At 33.7% G+C, this 19,630-nt stretch overlaps 3 protein-coding genes across 5 annotated transcripts in view; 2 read left to right on the top strand and 1 right to left on the bottom strand.

The window, feature by feature from the left end:
• Positions 1–712, bottom strand: part of LOC111392861 — a 1,871-nt gene extending 1,159 nt beyond the window's left edge. The window contains exons 1-2 of the mRNA XM_023018261.1: positions 694–712; positions 394–481 (exon numbers count right to left, since the gene is read on the bottom strand). Of these exons, the coding sequence (XP_022874029.1) occupies positions 394–481; positions 694–712 (107 nt within the window). The remainder of the gene's footprint in view (positions 1–393; positions 482–693) is intronic.
• An 8,601-nt stretch (positions 713–9,313) lies between these two features.
• On the top strand, positions 9,314–12,719 carry LOC111393413 (dolichol-phosphate mannose synthase subunit 3-like). 2 transcript variants are annotated; one of them, XM_023018939.1, is made up of 4 exons: positions 9,314–9,550; positions 11,758–11,864; positions 11,964–12,071; positions 12,429–12,719. In XM_023018939.1, the coding sequence occupies exons 2-4, from the start codon at positions 11,763–11,765 to the stop codon at positions 12,486–12,488; spliced, it is 270 nt and encodes an 89-aa protein (XP_022874707.1). In that variant the 5' UTR covers positions 9,314–9,550; positions 11,758–11,762; the 3' UTR covers positions 12,489–12,719. The 2 variants fall into 2 exon arrangements, with proteins under 2 accessions (XP_022874707.1, XP_022874706.1); XM_023018938.1 differs by having other exon boundaries at positions 11,742–11,864.
• Positions 12,720–13,613: 894 nt separating this feature from the next.
• Positions 13,614–19,630, top strand: part of LOC111393411 (FHA domain-containing protein FHA2-like) — a 10,840-nt gene continuing 4,823 nt past the window's right edge. Inside the window, exons 1-3 of one of the 2 annotated variants that reach the window (XM_023018934.1) lie at positions 13,614–14,315; positions 16,591–16,748; positions 17,649–19,620. In XM_023018934.1, the coding sequence (XP_022874702.1) occupies positions 13,652–14,315; positions 16,591–16,748; positions 17,649–17,762 (936 nt within the window). In that variant the 5' untranslated portion in view covers positions 13,614–13,651 and the 3' untranslated portion in view covers positions 17,763–19,620. Of the gene's footprint in view, positions 14,316–16,590; positions 16,749–17,648; positions 19,621–19,630 lie in introns of those variants that run through there. The other variant, XM_023018933.1, reaches the window with a different exon arrangement.

Here is a 19,630-nt window from a genome sequence, read left to right as displayed (position 1 = left end):
GCTAATTTACTTTTCAAATTTAATTGCTTATTTTTATTATTTTACAAATGTTTAAATATTTTTTTCAATTCTTTAGATATATTCATTATTTAATATTATATTATTTCTTTTAATTTTTTTACTATTACTTAATATAAAATAATTAATTAATCTAAATTAGCAACTAATAAATATTTCGATAAATAATATAACATTTACATCTTATATTTACTAATAATTTTAAATACATAATAAACATTCAAATTAACCAATTCAAATAAATAATTACATATCACACAATAAGCCATTAATAATTATTTAATTAACTTCAGTAATAACCGGAAAAAAAAAATAAAATAAAACGGCCCAGTCAACTGGGCCAGAAAAAAAAAATTAAAAAAAGGCCCAGTCAACTGGGTCAACTGGGCCAGACCCGCCCAGTTGACCCAGTTGAATGGGCGCCCAGTTGGGCTCTGCCCAGTTAACTGGGCAACCCAGTTGACTGGGCAGACGCCCAGACGGCCCAGATAACTGGGCCGTCTGGGGTATTATTTCTTTTAATTTTTTTACTATTACTTAATATAAAATAATTAATTAATCTAAATTAGCAACTAATAAATATTTCGATAAATAATATAACATTTACATCTTATATTTACTAATAATTTTAAATACATAATACATTCAAATTAACCAATTCAAATAAATAATTACATATCACACAATAAGCCATTAATAATTATTTAATTAACTTCAATAATAACCGGAAAAAAAAATTTAAAACGGCCCAGTCAACTGGGCCAGAAAAAAAAATTTAAAAAAAGGCCTAGTCAACTGGGTCAACTGGGCCAGACCCGGCCCAGTTGACCCAGTTGACTGGGCGCTCAGTTGGGCCTAGGCACTATTGTGCCCAGATGGCCCAGTCAACTGGGTTGCCCAGTTGTCTGGGCGTCGGGGGCGACTGGGCGCGCCCAGACGGCGCCCAGTCGCCTTTTACGGCATTTTTGATGTCCGATCGTCGGAAAACTCCATTTCCGGCGATCTCCACTCCTTCCCAAGTAATATGTTGCCAAAATTCCACATTTACACATGAATTTCTCAAGAAATATGTAGAAAATCATACTTTTTTCCAAAAATAAAAATATAAACATGGTTTTTTTTTGTATAAATTTCTTACCTTCTTCAGAGGGATTTTGGCCAAGTGGGTATCCTGTTTTTCCTTATTTGTCGGTGTCTGGGTCGACTGTGCTACAGTATTTTCCCGTCTCCTTCGGCTTTGCTTCGTTTTCAAGTGAGGGTAAAATTGGGAATCTCTTCTTTTTTTTTTGGTTTTCACGGTTTTTTATAATTTTGCCTTTTTTTTCGTTGGTCAAAGGCCAGTTTGAAAAATTGGCCGGGTCAACCGGCCAACAGCCACTAATTCCTCAGAAAAAAGGGCATTTATCGGCACAAGTCCGGGTCGGGGCGAACAGACGCATTCGTACCTTTTTCACTTAAAGTCGCGTTTCTGTCCGGGAAAAAACACAGTGGTGCGACTTATGGACTGCCTCCATTATAAAATACTATGGACTGCCTCCATTATAAAATACTAGTCGTTGTCACATGCGTTGCACGAATTTTGTGTTTATTGTTCTTTTATTAACGTAAAAATTGTAGATTTTCTAAAACTCGTTTAAGATTATCCATTTTTGGTTAGTTTTCTTAACTAAATATAAGAAATGATGTAATGATTTTCTTTTATCTTAAGCTGTACATGTTTTAGGAGCTTATCTGCAGCTCATTTCTTGTATGTTTCTTATGCCAACTTGTTTGTTTAGTCGTTCCCAAATTCTATTGTTACTTAAGCTGCTTTCAATTGCAAAAAAAGAAGTAGATTGAGGGATGGAAGCAAGTATTCAACTTTCGTTACGGAATCGATAATTCATCTTTTTATATTTGAACCTGAATGTGCTAAACAAATTCTTTTTATTTCTTTGTCTTTTTTTTCCCCGCATCATTGTGGAATCATATTTTTCATGATTATTATAGGTAATGCAAATACAGTATCTTCCTTCAAATAAATGACTAATAATAGAATGAATATAAGTTCCTTTGATATTTCAATAGATGCAACCTAAAAATTCACATGATACAAATTATAATGATTATTGCAATATTCCTCAGACAATTTAGTTATAAAAAAGATATTGAAGATAACATATTTATTATTCAAGTATATTCTATCATTGTTACTATTTTGCATACCTTATATTTTACTTATGTGTAAGTTTAATTTGCAATTTCAATTCATGTCTATATTGAAGAGTTGATTTTCAATTGTGAATTAAATGTTTTTGGTTCTTTTAATAAGTATTTTTCTTCTAAAATCCAAATACCGTATAAAATCAAATTACACATTGTTAGCTTTAGGTGATTCTGAATTGTTGTACAAATGCTTCTTCTAATATTTTATTTAATTAATGATAAATTAGTTATCATCTATTGTTAGCTTTACCTAACTATTAATTCTTCTATAAATTGTTCTTGTAATAACTGATTTACTTACATAAATTAGTTGTTCTCTATCATTACATATTTTGATTAATTGATTTATTTAATTAATATATAAATGTGAACTTTATAACTAAACTGATTGTAAGTGAAATTAAATGCAGTTGCTACCTTATTGAAGAACAAATAAATTTAAAAAAGATTTGTCTTTATTTGTGCTCACCTTCTATGTCAATCATGTTTAATAATTAATTTATTAATTTCTTCTTCATCTATTTAAAGTTATTATTATATTTTTTTTATCTCTTTTTTCCGCGCATCCTCTCTCTCACAGTTCTTCTCAACAATTATCTAAAAGTCATGGGGATTGCCAATTGAGAACAACTTGTAAGGGATGTCCAAATACCACTATAACAACTGCAATTAAATAGCCATTTGCACAAAAAAAATCACTATTATGACGAGAACAAAAACATTACTTCTATATGAGCAGTACGTACTTGAACTATTGATACAAGCAAATCAACAACTTGTCGCTTCATTTGCCACTTGGTGCTGAGATTACTCTGACGTAGCACCATATTTGCTTTGATAGACTTCTTAAATTCTTCAAGACGAGCAATAGCTTCCTAACCAGATATAAGCATCATTGACAGAAGAAAATAAGCATCACGTCTAACGGAAACAACATGCTATAACATAACCAATCGAAGAACCCATGGCATCAACATAAACCCAATAAAAAAAGTCACCGTAAGAGTAGAATCGCATCTCAATAGCTACTTGCTATGGTAATCAGAGGGCCACCTTTCATCTATCAAGATGAAATCTTAACCTTTCAACATTGCTGATAACTGTGATCAAAATCATGAGACCTACTTCAACAAGAAAGAGATAATACAAAGTAAACACAGAAACTAATTATGAGCCAATTTGTAAATAACTCCACACATATTGCATTTTAAATTGGTATTTAACTAACAGAAACAAAACCAATTCACTTTGCAAGACTCCTAATCATCTGCTCTAATGAGTTTGCAATCAGTTTCCCACACTAAACATGATTTAAAATGTTATAATAAACATGATTTTTTAATTTTTTAGTTTACTTTGATATATAATATATATGTATACATTCCTACATAAGAAACAAATAAGAAAATAGCTTAACAAAAAAAAAAAAAAAAACCTCTCTGCACTGTGCGGAGAGATCAATTGATATAGATTTTGTTCCAAATTGTATAAAAAATGCATATTTTATTTTCGACCATTGATTGATTTACTCAAGGCAGTTGAAGAGGTGTATGAATTTAAATATCTCTTTCTACTCCCCTTTCTTTTCGGAAAAAAAAATTTGCTGGTTGTAATGGTTAGTAGTGTTTTATTCGTATTTTTTTATGGAATTGATTTAGATTTTGTTCCAAATTGTATAAAACTACACATTTTCCTTTATACTAGAGTGAGTTTGTTGCAAAGTTGAATGAATTATATTTCTTTGTTTTGCAGAGAGATAGTTTTCTCCTTTGGTAAATAAATATAGATTTTTTGCTATGAATTGAATTGGTTCCATTTGACTGTGTGGTTCTACATTTGCAAGATTTTTTTAGAAGGGTATTATCATTCCATTTTAATCCTTGCCGAAAGATTAAGAATTTTATTTTGTTTTAAGAGGCAAGACAAGAATTATAGTAAAAGATGCTCTAATGGATCACTTAGGTTGGAAGAAGACCCATGCCTTCAGTCATTCAAGTTGGTGAGTTCTGATTTTGAATTTTTAATGATGTTTGATTTTTTTTTTTTTTTTGTTGTTGTTAAAAGGTAAATAGCGTACATTTATTGTTTGTGATTATATGTTAAAATTCCCTGATTTTTAGTGGTGAAATATTCTCAGAACATAAACTACGCACGCACGCACGCGTTTTCAGTTGTAAAACCACAAATTTAAAACCAACCTACTGGTAAACAATTCGACTTCGACTTGTTTTAGCTTATTGATGTTATCTCAATGGTTAGTCAAATAAGTAGCATAGTTAAATACCCTAGTGAAAAAAATATGCCAAAACAATTATCCGTTGTGTGGACATGTTCCTTGTTTAAGCTGTATAATTAATTATTTTCCTAGAATGTATTGCCTGATTTTAGTTGGTAAATTGACGTAACTTTGGTAAATTCATTTTTGTTGGAATACCGAACATTTAGTTTTGCTAATTTTATTGTGGATGCTTAAAAAAAAGAAGTGGATATTACATAAAACCCTACCTTTAAAGATCTCATTTCTTAAATCATATGCTAAGTTTATTTATACAAAAATCAGATGATAATATAATTTTTAAATAATAATAATAATAATAATTTTATAAAAAAAAAAATTGTATTACAACTCCACGTCTCCACCACAACCCCATTCCAACCCAAACCCTACCCTAAATCATATTTCATTTTCCCCTATTCGAGTATTCATTCTCTCTGTCTACTGCCGTCGTGAGAAGCAATGTGAGAAACCCACCATCGAAAGTCACAGCAGCAGCACCGTGAGAAGTCATAGAAGCAACATCCACACCGGGGCGACGATAGCGCTGTCATATTCGACGTTGCTGCAGCAATTGCGGGCGGCGCTGTGCTCATCCCCTTGTGATTTTGCGATTTTTTTGTGGATGGTGTTTGGTGGTGGATGTCGAGACGACGACAGCGCTGTTGTATTCGGTGTTGCTGCAGCAATTGCGGACGGTGCTGTGCTCATCCCCTAGTGATTTTGCGATTTTTTTGTGGATGGTGTTTGGTGGTGGATGTGGTGTGGTGGTTGCGTGGTGGTGGCGAATCTGAGCTATCGGATTCGTCAAAACGGGTGGTGGTAGTGGTGGTTGTGATAGTTTTTTGCGACATCTTAGATTTGGTGGTGGTGGCGACGGCTCTGTTGTGTTGTTGGTGGCTCTGTTTAGTGGTGGCTGCTCCAGTGACGGCGTTGCTCTGTTGTGGTGGTTAATCTGTTGATCTGTTGGGTTTGATCGGTTTTGTCGTAAGGTGGTGGTGGTTGATGTGGCGAAGGTGCTCTGTTGTAGTGGTGGGTTTGTTGGTGTGCTGTGGTGTTGATAGGTCGTCTTGAGGTGGTGGTGGCTCTGTTGGCGAAGGCTCTATTGTGGTGGCGGCGGTAATGGTGATAGAGATGGTCGAGGTGATGGTCGTGGATGGGATGAGATGGGATTGGATGCTTGTAACCATGGTGCGTGGCGGCGATAATTTGGGGCGGTTGTGGTGGTTGTGGACCGTGATTGTGACTTCCAACTGTGGTGGTGGTATGTGGCCATCACCGTGGTGGCGATGAAAATTGTGACTATGATCGTGACTCTCAATTGGATACGTGACCTGAAAATTGTGTCTGTAACTCACAATTGGATACGTTACCTAAAAATTGTGAATCATAAGTGTTGCTGGTGGTCACAAATTATTTGGTTGATTGTGACCATTAAATTGGTTAATCCGTGATCAATAAATAATACGTGACCAATGAAAAAGATAAATTGTGACCGAAAAATAATGTATGACCTAAAAAATTGTTAATCTGTTACCGATAATTTGATAATTTGTGACTGTATAATAAGTTGTGACTTGTAATATTTATAATTTGTGACCAATAAATAAATCTAAACTTAAATTTTTTTTGATTTGTGACCGATGAACAAACTGTGACCTATAAAATTTTTGAATTGTAATCGTAAAATAATTTGTGACATAAAAATTCTGATTTGTGACCAAAAAATAAGTAACAAATTAAATCGTTAATTTGTGACCAAATTATATAAATCTGTGACCTAAATATATTTAATTACTAAATTAATTAATTAATTAATTAAATTATAAATTATATTTTAATAAATATCTGGTTTTTGAAATTTGAAAATTGTTTTCTTGTTTTTGAAATGTAGCATAATTAATCTCTCATTTATGAAATTTTCCCTAAAAAATATATATATATATTTTTTTTGTCAAACTATTTTCTTGTTTGTTTCTTATGTAAACTAAAAAAAATCAAAAATCAAATAGTTTGAATTTAAGAACACCAAAGAGAATAAAAAAGAAAGAGAAATGGGGAAAAATCGTAGCTCAGCGCGTGTGAAACATCTGAAGAGTTTGGAGATACCTCAACATTGGTGAAAAACTACGATAATTTTAAAAAAATAAAAACCAAATAGATAAAACGAAAAAAAAAAATCAAGAGCGGAGAGTTTGGAGAGTTACTCCAGAGACTTTGGAGAAACACCTCCAAACTCTTTAGAGAGTTTCTCTCTAAACTCTCCTCACAGTTCGAAGAGATCAATTGATTTCTCTGCACAGTATGGAGAGATTTTTTCTTTTTTTTAAAGCTATTTTCTTATTTGTTTCTTATGAAAGAATGTATATATATATATATATATATATATATATATATATATATATTATATATTGAAGGGCAACAAAAAAAAATAAAATAGCTTAAATTTAAGAAAATCAAAGAGAATAAAAAGAAAGAGAAACGTGGAAAAAAAATCTAGCTCCGGAGAGTTTGAAAATAACTCGACATTGATGAAAAAATATGGTAATATGAAAAAATAAAAAACCAAACAGAGAAAAAATGAAGAATAAACAAAAAAAAAAAAGTTTCTCCAAACTCTCTGGAAATTTTCTCTGAAGAGCTATCCAAATTTTCTAGAGAGTTTCTCTGAAAAGCTATCCAAACTCTTTAAAGAGTTTGGAGTAAACACTTCGGAGAGTTTGGAAAAACTATTCGCACTGTGCAAAGAGAGTTGATCTCTTCGCACAATTCGGAGAGATTATTTGATCTCTCCGTACAATGTAGAACAACTTCGCACTGTGCTGAGTGACAAAAGTGCAGAACAACTCCGCACTTTGCTCCCACGAAGTGCGGAGCAATTTATTTTAAGCATCCACAATAAAATTAGCAAAACTAAATATTCAATATTTCAACAAAAATGAATTCACCAAATTAACATCAAAGATCACACTAAAGCAATAATTTCTCGGTATTCCAAAAAAATGAATTTATCAAATTAACGTTAATTTACCCAACTAAGATCACGCAATACTTTCTACAAAATAATTAATTATACAGCTTAAACAAGAAACACGTCCACACACAACTGATAATTGTTTTAGCATATTTTTTTACCAGGGTATTTAACTAAGCTACTTATTTGACTAACCACCGAGATAACATCAATGAGCTAAAACAAGTCGAAATTGAATTGTTTACCGGTAGGTTGGTTTTAAATTTGTGGTTTTACAACTGAAATCGCGTGCGTGTGTAGTTTATGTTCTAAGGATATTTCACCACTATAAATCAAGGAATTTTGACATATAATCACAAACAAGAAATGTACGCTATTTACCTTTCAACAACAGAAATGAAAATTAAAAAATCAAACATCATTAAACTCACCAACTTGAATGACTGAAGACATAGATCTTTTTCTAACTCAAATGATCCATTAGAGTATCTTTTGCCATAATTCTTGTCTTGCCTCCTAAAACAAGATAAAATCCTTAATCTTCCGGCAAAGATTAAAATGGAATGATAATACCTCTCTAAAAAAATCTTGCAGACGTAGAACCACACGGTCAAATAAAACCAACATTCATTTAGCAAAAATCTATATTTACTTACCAAAGGCGAAAACTACCTCTCTGCTAAACAGAGAAATATAATTCATTTAACTTTGCAACAAACTCACTATGATGGAAAGGAAAAAATGCATTTTTTATACAACTTGGAACAAAATCTAAATCAATTCCATAAAAAAATACGAAGAAAACATTATTAACCATTACAACCAGCAAATTTTTTCAAGAGGAAAGGGGAGTAGAAAGAGATATTTAAATTCATATACCTCTTCAATTGCCTTGAGTAAATCAATCAATGGTCGAAAGGAAAATATACATTTTTTATACAATTTGGAACAAAATCTAAATCAATTACATAAAAAAATACGAAGAAAACATTATTAACCGTTACAGCTAGCAATTTTTTTCTAGAGAAAAGAGGAATAGGAAGAAATATTTAAATTCATGCACCTCTTTAACTGTCTTGAGTAAATCAATCAATAGAAATTGTTGTACCTGAAAATAAGGAGTATGGTTGCCTAGTATGGTCGCCGAAAATAAGGAGCAAAAATTGGAATGCACGTGAGCTAAAGAAGAGAAAGAAAGAAAGAAAAAAAGAACTTCAACAATAAAAAATAGTAAAAATATATAGATAAAAATTATGTTATTTTTTTCTCTCTTGTACACTAAATTGAGATTTATTTAGGGTGTGTTTGATTACATTTATTTTCCATGGAAAATATCAGTTTTCCACCTAAATATCTATTTGTAGTGTTTGATTGCTATTTTTTTTCATGGAAAATATTTTTCAACTTTTGAAAATATGCCTAATTTTTCTTGTTTTTAAGGAAAATATTTTCTTTGAGTAGAGGTGGTTTTTATTTTCCACAAAAGATGGAAAATATTTTTTTTCTAGGTGATATTTTCATTTTCAGTCAAATACACTACATTTATTTTTCATGAAAAATATCAATTTTCCACCCAAATTGCTACTTGGAGTGTTTGATTGCTATTTTTTTCCATGAAAAATATTTTTTAATTTTTGAAAATATGCCTAATTTTCCTTGTTTTTAAGAAAAATATTTTCCTTGAGTATAGGTGGTTTTTATTTTCCATAAAAGATGAAAAATATTTTCTTTTTTAGGTAATATTTTTCATGCTAATCAAACACACTTTAACTGTTCCATGAATAGTGGCAATTTGTTGACCTTTTAAGGGAAGTTAGATAAAATCGCACTATCCTATTTCTTTTAAAAGTCGGCTGATTTACTACCTCAAAACCCTAAACCTAGTTCTACGTTTGTAAACATTCACAATCCTATTGTACTGCTAGTGTTACTACATTTCCCAGTCTACTTGCTGAAATTCCATATTTTTCTTCTCGTTTGAATCCAATTTGAGGAACCCAGATCCGAGACGGCTTTGATAGACGCGAAAAAAAAATGGCGACTACTGATGATATTGGTGTAAATTTCTAGAAAAGAAGGTTATAATTTTATTTTCAATTTGTGTTCTTGGTTAACTTGAAAATATGTGTGACTCATCTCTTTGGTATTTTTATTCTTATTAGAATCGTTTATATCTGCGGATATGAAAATATTTATGGTAATCTTTTCCCTTTCCCCCTTTTAATTTCCATCAAGAAATGGCAAAACTTTGGTAATACTAGAGTGCGATGATGATCTCTTATATAATTATTTATTACTACTGTTAGTAATTGGGTGGGGAATTATTTTCCTTTCTTGCTTGTCTCACTTTCCGGTTGTGCTAGCTATATGTTACTGTATTTATGCATTGTGATCGCAACATTTTGATTTGAAAATTTGAAACCGTGCCGTTTGTAATCAGTATCTAATCAGGGTAAGTATAAATTTTGTGCCATCTGTAGTTGTATAATGCATTCGCTGAGGTGGTGTTGGTGTTTTTGTTGAATAACATATTATTTTTCTATTTCTTCTTATCTTAAAATTGATTTTCTTGGTAAAATTGATTAAATGCACTGTACATAGCTTGTCCAAGTTAGCTAAAAAACTTAACTGGACCTTTTGTATTTCTATTGAAAACCATTTTTCCTCTCAATAACAGAAGGCATTATCTATCAGTCATACAACCTTCATACAAGGACATGTTTTTAATCCTCCATCAAACCTTAGCCCCTGTTTGGCCCCCATTTTTTTCCAAATTTTAATGGTTGGAATAGTTTTTTTTTGAAAAATGTATGTTGAAAAAGAATGAAAAGTTTTTGATTTGCGTGTAATATTATTTTATGAAAAATTGTGTAGTTGAAAATAAGAGAGAGAAAAAGAATGAGAAGGAGAATGGGGGCCAAACTGGGGCTTAATCAGTTCCATGTTCTCATAAATGAATTTCCAGGTGAAGGGCTTTTTTCTCATGATTTATTTGTTTTGATCTGGCCCTTTTTGTGCCATAATTTGTGTTTAGAGTCTCGGCATTCTAGTGATATTAAGCTGCGCCATATGATGTTCAGGATATTGCGCAAGGGCTTTGAGTTCCATTATATTTTTAAATTTAAAATGGGACTGTGAAATTGATTGGTGATATATCCCATCTGATGGCCTATGTTCTAATTTGTTCTCTTCTATTTCCCCTTTCCCATTATTAGATCTTCTTGTTTCCTTTTATCTTAAGCTTTAAACTTATGCAGTGCTAGTGTTTTTCCTTGTGTCCTATTTATGCTATGCATACATTATAGCTCTAAACTTACAATCAAGATTCGATGTTCCAGTGAATTTGAGTTGTGTTATATGATGTTCTGGTGTTGTAGTTGAAATGTTACCTCTTTTTTCCTGTTTCATTCTTCTTTTTGGCGAATTTTGAATTTTCCCTTTCTTTTATTTTAATTGTACCAAGTGCATGGTACTGATTATTTTTCATGTTAAACTATTGTGCTGTAATTACATTTTGAGCTCGTGTTTCAGTGAACTTAAGTTGTGCCTTGTGATGATTGACATGCGTCAAAAGGGCTTTGAGTTATGTTATCCTTACAACCCATGTGATGACAATATATTATTTTTCCTTGCTTTTCCTTCTCTAAACTTAGATTACGCAGTTATCTGCTTATCCTTTTCTTTCAATCAATAACTGAAATGTTACTTGATTTACTTCCTTATCTTTGTGTCTATCCCTCAGATATTCAGAAACTAAATGCCATGAGATTTTTTAATGGAAGAGCTCATTCACTTCATGAGTACTCTAATTGCATCCTTTCTTCTATTTGTCTGCTTTTTTCTATATGGTAGTTGGCTTTTGCTGTTCAATAGGTCTCAGGTCCTGAGCTCAGATTCACAATTTGTATTGCGTATTTGATTCGTTTTGAGTTTTTCTACATACAGATGCTTCTTTTGGAAGTTAGCTTTTCTTGGGTCATATTAGGGGCAACATGATGGATTAACTTATTCATTAGTAAATGGATTTGGTGTATCTTAAAAAGGAGTATGAACAGTTGAATGACTTGGGAGAAATCCTTATTCGTCAATCATTAACATTTTTATTTGTAGTGTAATAGTTGCATCACTTAAGTTCTCCATCAGAGGTGTGGGCTTGTTCTCTTCGTTTGATATTTTTCTTGAGCTTGACAAACCCAACCTTGGATTAATTATATCGTAATATTTTGTATGCCTGAGAAATGAACTTTGAAGTTAAAAGAAAAAAAAAAGGTTCCACTGGTGGCAGATCCAATGAAACATATTGTGAAGATTATGGCATTGCTGGTGGCTTTATCAGCCGTCTGGATTAGCCTGTTGCTGACATCGGTAGTTCCAGAGAGCTATGCTTGGTTGGTGAGCTTCCTACTTGTCTGAATATTTTCTACTGGTATATCCTATTCTTCATTTTTGCACTTAACATAGACTTTTGTCTACTTGTTTTCTTCCTGCCAGCTGCCTCTCTACTTCATTGTATCACTCGGATGTTATGGTTTGTCAATGGTTGGGATTGGTCTGATGCAATTCCCTTGTTGTCCACAGGAAGCAGTTCTGTTACAAAAGGTATCTTCACAGCCTTTCATTTTAATATTATAGTACTTATTTTCAACCACATATTCTCCATTAAAATAATATTACACACAAACCAAAAATTTTTTCTTCTTTTTAAGCCACCCACTCTCCATCAATCTTCTATTCCATAATACGTTTTTCAAAATTGAAGTGGCTCAAACACACCCAAGTTTTTCTACTACACTTGTTGAAATAGTGTATTTGCTTTTATTAACTGCCTCGATCTTGTAATCTTATAAAAGTCAGGGCTCAGGGTGGGCAGACTTGACAAAAGCCATCAGTTTAAAAATAACCGACTTTGTTTGGTGTGCTCTTTGGATATTCATACCTGTTAGTTTCGTCTTGCAGGATATTATTCAAGCCAAAGATTTCCTGAAGACAAGAGGGGTTGATTTTGGTTCGAATTGAACAACAGATCTATAATAGTGGTTATTAGAGATCCGTAGTGAAAGTATTTCCTTAACAGAGCAATTCTTGAGATGATGAACTTTGGATTCTATTAAGACAACTTTGTCCTGATTTTTTGCATAACTAGTTCAATGTTTGTGCAGTGTAGAAGCGCTATGTAGTTGGGGTAGAAAAAATTATACTTCTAATGGAACTGATTCTTGAATCAATTGAGTTTCTTCTGTTTGAGTTCGTGCTGTCTCGTCTCAATGGTTCTAGTTTCTCTGAGATGATATTATTAAGAAACGTAAGGAAAATATTTCGAGATCATCTTGCATGACAAGTTAACGTAAGAACTCAAAAAGATGCAGTAGTAGTCAAAAATTGATAAAAGTACTTGTAAAAGAATATTCAGGCCCCGTTTGAGACACGAATGAAAAATATAGTCGTTATGGATTTCGCACAAAAGATAGATTTTCAAATTTAGTGACTTGATGTGATGTATAACGGTCATATTTATTATTTTAATGAGTAAATAATGAGAAACAAACGGGGATTCAAACATATCAAAAAGTTGTCAAGAATTGACAGTTTGCCAAAAATTTTAAGTTCTTGTTTGGTCCTATTTTTAGGATTCATTTAACTAATTTTTATTAAAATCTACTTTTCATCGAAACCAAATAGAGGTCAAGAAACATTATAAAGGAATTTTGAGATGTCATTGTCCGCCATGAAAATGAGTTTCAGAAAAAAAAAATAATAATAAATCAAGAATGGAGTTAAAATCGTGGCTTAGTCTCTTAGGTTGGATTAGACTGGGAATTTTCCATGAAGAATGGCTTGTCCAAATTTCAGATTTTGGAACATTTCGATTGTCATTTTTTTCATGAAAATTATTTTTCTTTAAAGATATGCTTAGTTTTTATCATTTTTGAGGATAAATTTTCTTCAGGAGATGTAGATTCTTGTTTTAAAAAAAAAAAAAAGAAAAAAAAAAAGACATTTTCTTTTGTATGTAACATTTTTTATGCTGATCAAAGACACCCATACTGAATAACTGGCATTTGGAATTAGGATACTTATATCCCCCTTACCAAACACCATTCTTCCAAACTCGTGCCCTTGTGTAATTACAAATATCCTCCTAGTTCGATTGATTCTTCACCCAAATTACTGAAACAAAAATGGGAAGCAGCGATGTGGAGGCAGGGTTCGCTAAGCTGCAGGGGGAAGATTTCGAGTACTATATGCAGACTTATTCAATAATTTTAGGGCGCAATTCCAAGAAATCTTCAGTGGATGTTGATCTGTCCTCCCTCGGAGGTGGCATGAACATCAGCCGCCACCACGCGCGCATCTTTTACGACTTCCAACGCCGGCGCTTTGCTCTTGAGGTGCTTGGAAAGAACGGCTGCTTCGTCGAGGGCGTGCTTCATCTTCCCGGGAATCCCCCTGTGAAGCTCGATTCACAGGACCTACTCCAAATTGGGGATAAGGAGTTTTATTTTTTATTGCCGGTACGGAGTATCCTGGGAGGACCTATTGGGCCGAGGCATCATGTCAATAACTATCAGATGGGTTCTGGACTTCAGTATCATGGTCAGAATCAGCATCATTCGCGGCCACAGCCCCCAGGGTCGGGAGGGGTGGAATATGGTAAGAAGGGGAGAGGGAGGGAGTATTATCAGGAGGAGTATAATGAGGAGGGCAATGGTGGTGAGGAGGATGGTTTCACAGGGGGTAAGCGGATGAGGAGAGTGGATGGTGTGGATGGTTCCACTGTTGGTTATGGGTATGGTTTGGGTGGGTCAGGTTCTGGTGGCAAGGCAGGGCTCTCGGGGCAATTGGGTGAGTTATTCTGCTCTCTATCTGTTCTACTGGATTAATTTTATTGCTTGTTCTGATTTGTATCTTGGGGTAGTTGAAATTCTGATTTTGGTTGTGCATTGATATATTTTGTGATCAATAACGGACATTAAATTTATAATAGATAGATTATGTTTTCATGCTTTCTAATCATGTTTAGCTAGTTCATAGCTTCTGTATTTAAAGGATAAAGAAATTTGATCTCCTCGGATTTCAATAAGAGCTTAGATTTTGCATGTAATCTTTGTTTTTATCCACTCTTGCTTGAGGTTTAAATCATTTATCGGTTGTTTATTGCTGAATTTATGATTTCATCATCTACTTTTACATGTGTAGCTAGTTCATAGCTTCTGTATTTAAAGGAGAGATAAATTTATTCTCCTCAGAGTTCAATACCTGCTTAGGTGTTGCAAGTAATCTTTGTTTTATTCCTCTTGCATGTTGTTTAAATCGTTGATAGGATTGTTTATTGCTAAATTTTAGTAGATTCTGATAACATTTGTTTTTGTGGTGTATGATGTTCATGTCATAATAGTGTCAGTATTTGAACTTCAGGGTTTGTCCATTTTACCACCAAGTAAACTAAGCAGCCTCTTATGGGCACTTTCACTGCTCTCTCTAGTATGTGTAACTGTTTTGCAGGTTGCGGATTGATCTTCGATGTTTTAATATTCACATTGGACTAATGGATAATTTCCTTGCATTCTACCACTGTCTGTTGGTAACCGGGAGTTTGGCAGATCACTTGGAGTCTTGGAGAGTAGGGTTTCACTAGAGTTATGTGTCCGGAAAGCGTTGTGCTTCACGTACATTGTTGTTTTAAGCAAAACCTTGTAGAACTTGCCTTAAGTAGGATTGAAGGCTTAATGAGTATGCTCCTATGAATCGTTGAAGAGACACAACCACTGAATTTGCAATGATAGATAGTGGATATGTAAGACCATATGAATTTCAACTGGACGATGAAAAGTAAAAGCAGTGAGAATATGCAGATAGGAAGTGGAGGTGAAATTAGCAATACTATTTGTATTATTGTAGTGTACATTTACTAAGCTCTGGCAGCTTTTTTTTTTTTTTTTTTTTTTTGCCAGTCCTCAAAAATGTTCTTTAGCTCTGCTCTTTGCATTTTGATTTGAATATGTTATTCAAAGCATATTTATCAGAGCGGATGTAACTTTTGGATGGCATCTTTTGTGGCTTCACACAACTGAGAAATGTTGCTCTTACCAGAAGTATGGTCTTCAAACTTCCTTCCAAGGATTACTGTCTATCTCTCTGATGCAGAAGCATAGGAACCCTGAAAAAATGCCAATTACGATTTAGCCCCCGTTTGGCTCCCATTAATTTCCATTTCATTAAATTTCATTTTTCCCTCTCCTATTTTCAACCACACAATATTCCGTAAAATAATATTACACGTAAATCGAAAAAATTTTCTTCTTTTTCAACCACTCATTTTTCCCCCCAAAAAAAAAAAAACACTATTCCACCCATTTTCATTTCTACAAAATGGGGGCCAAACGGGGGCTTATTCCCGAGCCTTCTTGAGTTTAGTTGACAGATAGGCTGCTCGATCCTGTCGTAGTTCCACTAGATGCCCCCACTTCTGAAGCACATGATAAAATCCAAGTTCCTCAACCATCTCGAATTGACTGTTATGTAGAAACATCACTTCTATTTGAAATTTTGCATTTCCTTGACAAAGAGTTAGCAGCACTGACCATTTATACACGATATGATGACATATATTGGCCATCTTCACAATCACAATCTAAAGCTTCGTCCCGGTTGTTTGGAAATTTGAAGCTGATCAATATATCTCGTCAACCTAATTAAATAAATGGTTTAGATGGGCAAAAGTGCATCCTGGGGGAACAGTTTGAATTGGTCCACATTTTTCTTACCTTCCATACCCTCAATTTTATTTAATTCTTAGCATTTAAAATTTTTTTCTGGTTAATCAATCAGTATTGGGTTCTGGCATGCATTTACCTTTAAGTGTAATGGAAGCAGGTCTATTTATATTCACTATGTGGACATTGCTTCTTTTCTGAGTACCTAGTTAAATTGTAATGATTATTTAGGGTAAATTTGAGTAGTTTATTTTTATCAGGAAAAAAATGTGAGTAGTATTAGATAACGAATTTTAAGTAATGGGTAAGGCAATGAATGATATGCAATCATAGAAGTTTGCTGGAATCCTGAGAATATCTTATACAATATGCCATTGACATGATTTTCCCTGGATATCTTGCAGATAAGAAAGTTGAGGGAAGATCCCGTGTTGACAGGGAGGCTGACAATCAACAGCTCCTTCAGCTAGAGGAGAAGGATGTTGTATCATCAGTTGCCACTGTGCTCTCTGATCTCTGTGGTCCTGGAGAATGGATGCCAATGGAGAGACTTCATTCTGAGGTATGTATCTATCTGGATGTCCTATTGCATGCTCATCTGCTTTCAATCCACCAATGATGAACATACTATTCTTGCAGGAATTTCCTTTTTCCTGTAATTTATAATATGAGAATAGTGGAATAATTTTTTGCTCAGTTCCTACACCTCCAAATCACGATATGCATATTTTTTGATTCTTTTGCCCCTTCTCTTGGAATATGTTCACCTTGATGCTTAGAATATGACACATTTGAATTTCCTCCTATTCTGAACAAAATAGCGGCGCTTTGATCTTTTAGGACCTCTTTAATTGGTCCATTTTCCATGTAAAATGGAATTCAAATTTCAACTTCCACCCATTTTGTGTTGTTTGATAGCAAAATTTTACCTGCAAAATGAATTCCCTCCCCCTCACTCACGTGACCCATTTTCCATGTATTTGTGGAAATTGATTTCCCATGGTTTTGGTGGGAAATCAATTTCCAGGTTTCCTTTTATTTTATTATTATTATTATTATTATTATTATTATTATTATTATTATTATTATTATTTACAATGGAAACAAATTCTAACCACCATTGTTACAAATTATATCCATTTAATTGACAATTTCTATGAAAAACAAAGCCAAATGAATACCAAAAGATACAAAATTTCAACATTTTTCAGTGGAAAATTATACTAATTAAACATATTTAATTGACAATTTCCAGTGAAACAAATTCTAGGCAATTCAATTCCCTGGAATTTGTTTTCTTTTCTATCCAAATTCCATCATTGCAATCAAACGGACCTTTATTGTAATTCTAGACTTGCAGAGTAAAGTGGCCAAGTATTTAAAAAATAAATAAAATTACTGTTCCATTTTGTTCTGTGAGCTGCTATTTTCACTCCCTTTACTTTTTATTTGTTCCCCTCAGGCTAAGCTCCATCTTCCTCTAGTTACCTTGCAAGCAGAACTTTCTTTCAAATATAAAAGAGGAAAGGAACAAAAGAAAATCACTGGCTGGATTGATGAATGTATATCAACTTAAACTATTTGCTTAGACAGCTGCTTCCTCAAGTACTGAGATCTTCATCCTTCGACCCCTCTTTCCATTTATCCCTTCTTCCATTGGCAGTTGAAGAAATTGCTATTTTTTAATTTGCATTATGTGCTAAAACATTAAATATATTGCACCATAAAGCATGCAACTGAAAGGAAAGAAAGAGGATCAGAGGGAAGTTCACATATATCACAAATCATGTATTATATGATGGTCATGCATCATTTAGAATGAGCTGCATGTATTTTCTAAAAGAAGTTTTCCGAATTCTTCAAGTTGAGTTCCCTTGGGAAATTACATGGGAAGTAGTTTAGATGCATGTACACGTTCTTGTCTGCAGCTACAATCGTGGAACAAATATTTATTAGACAGACCTGGCCGCTCAATTGAGAATTTCATAGTGCTAAGTAAGTTAATGAAAATGAAACCGTGAAACTGCATAAACACTTTCCACTTGTCAGCACATATTTGGCTAACACTATGAAAGTAAGAACTGTGGCATAAATGAAAGACTTCAACTCTCATACCAGCCAGAGATATTTGAGCGCAACTGAGTCAGCCATGCTGATTAACACGTGAAGGTATCTTGGAGGGGACAAGATGTAACTTTTGATAGACGAGGAGCCAGTTTCTTACTTTTCTTATTTGAGGGTGAATTTGATAGAAAGTAGTTGCTTTTTCCTGTTTGGTTGTGGAGCTTGGAAGAATTGGGTGGAAAAGATGCTGTAAATTAAGAATGGACTGCAATATGCACAAATCTGCTTGCGGAAGAATAATGATCTGTATCATTTGATGATTTGAATGTTTAATTGCTAAAGGGTTTCTTGTTTGTTAACATGTTTATCATTTATAATGACGTAGATAAGCAATTAAACATTATGGAAACTGTTGTTCTCATGATATATAGTTCTGAAATATAGTGAGTTTCTTAAATGTGAAAGTTATGAATGGTGGCTGTAAGTTAGTAGTGAGGTTCTTAAATATGATATTTATGAGTGAGTGGTTTTGGGGCTGATTACAAGGAGAAAGAGGGGGAGGTACTGATGGAGAAGTGATGCTGGATAAAGAGGGATTCCAGCAGAGAATAAAAATAGCAGGAAAGAAGAAGAATTGCAGAATCTCAGCAAGAAGGAGAAGAGAAGAGGAAGACGGCAGCAGGGGGGAGAAACCCGGAGAAGGAGAAGTTAGGGAGGAAGGGGAAGGAAAACGTTAAAACCAAGCATATTCATTTCATTAATTCATCAACTCCCTCAAATATGCGACAAAACAGAAGTAAATAGCAAAACAAAAACTCTAAAGAGAAGGGTTTGGGCCAAACCCACTTTACAAGCCCAATAATAGAAACATAAATAATAATGCAAATAGAATATAACTAATAGTCCAAATAGAAAATAAATAGTAAATGGATGTCTGCATTAACTCTCTCGGGGTGGGAGAAAAACTCGACCTCGTCGAGTGGATAAATCAAAATGTTGCAGTGAATCCGATGCTAAAGGCTCCAAATCATGCCATGGGGAACGATCTTTCTTGATGACCAAATATCGAAACTCCACAAATTCGACCCTGTCGAGTGAACAAAACACAGAAGGCTGCAATTGATTTGATACCCAAAATACTCCAACTCAAGCCATGGGGGACGATCTTTCTGACGAACCAAATATCGAAATTCCACAAATGATGACAACGCCAATTGCAAATTACCCTCAAAAATATGAGCTGACCAAGATAACCTAGGCGAATGAGGATTTTGCTGACTCTTATAAAGCTCCAATGAATTTGACTCACGCCGCTGAAGTCTCTCTTTGGGAATCCATGTATCGTCAGAATCAAATCGATCCATCCAACGAACAAGAAAG

Source organism: Olea europaea, chromosome 4 (assembly GCF_002742605.1).
Source record: "Olea europaea var. sylvestris chromosome 4, O_europaea_v1, whole genome shotgun sequence".
NCBI classification, from domain to species: Eukaryota; Viridiplantae; Streptophyta; class Magnoliopsida; order Lamiales; family Oleaceae; genus Olea; species Olea europaea.
The sequence above is the reverse complement of the archived record's forward strand: the minus strand, read 5'-3'. Positions and strand labels throughout refer to the sequence as shown.

Excerpts from the sequence above, each read along its gene's own strand:
- LOC111393413 (XM_023018939.1), top strand. The coding sequence starts at position 11,763 with ATGAAACATATTGTGAAGATTATGGCATTGCTGGTGGCTTTATCAGCC. Across the intron at positions 11,865-11,963 it reads CAGAGAGCTATGCTTGGTTG|CTGCCTCTCTACTTCATTGT; the intron begins GTGAGCTTCCTA and ends TCTTCCTGCCAG. Across the intron at positions 12,072-12,428 it reads AAGCAGTTCTGTTACAAAAG|GATATTATTCAAGCCAAAGA; the intron begins GTATCTTCACAG and ends TTCGTCTTGCAG.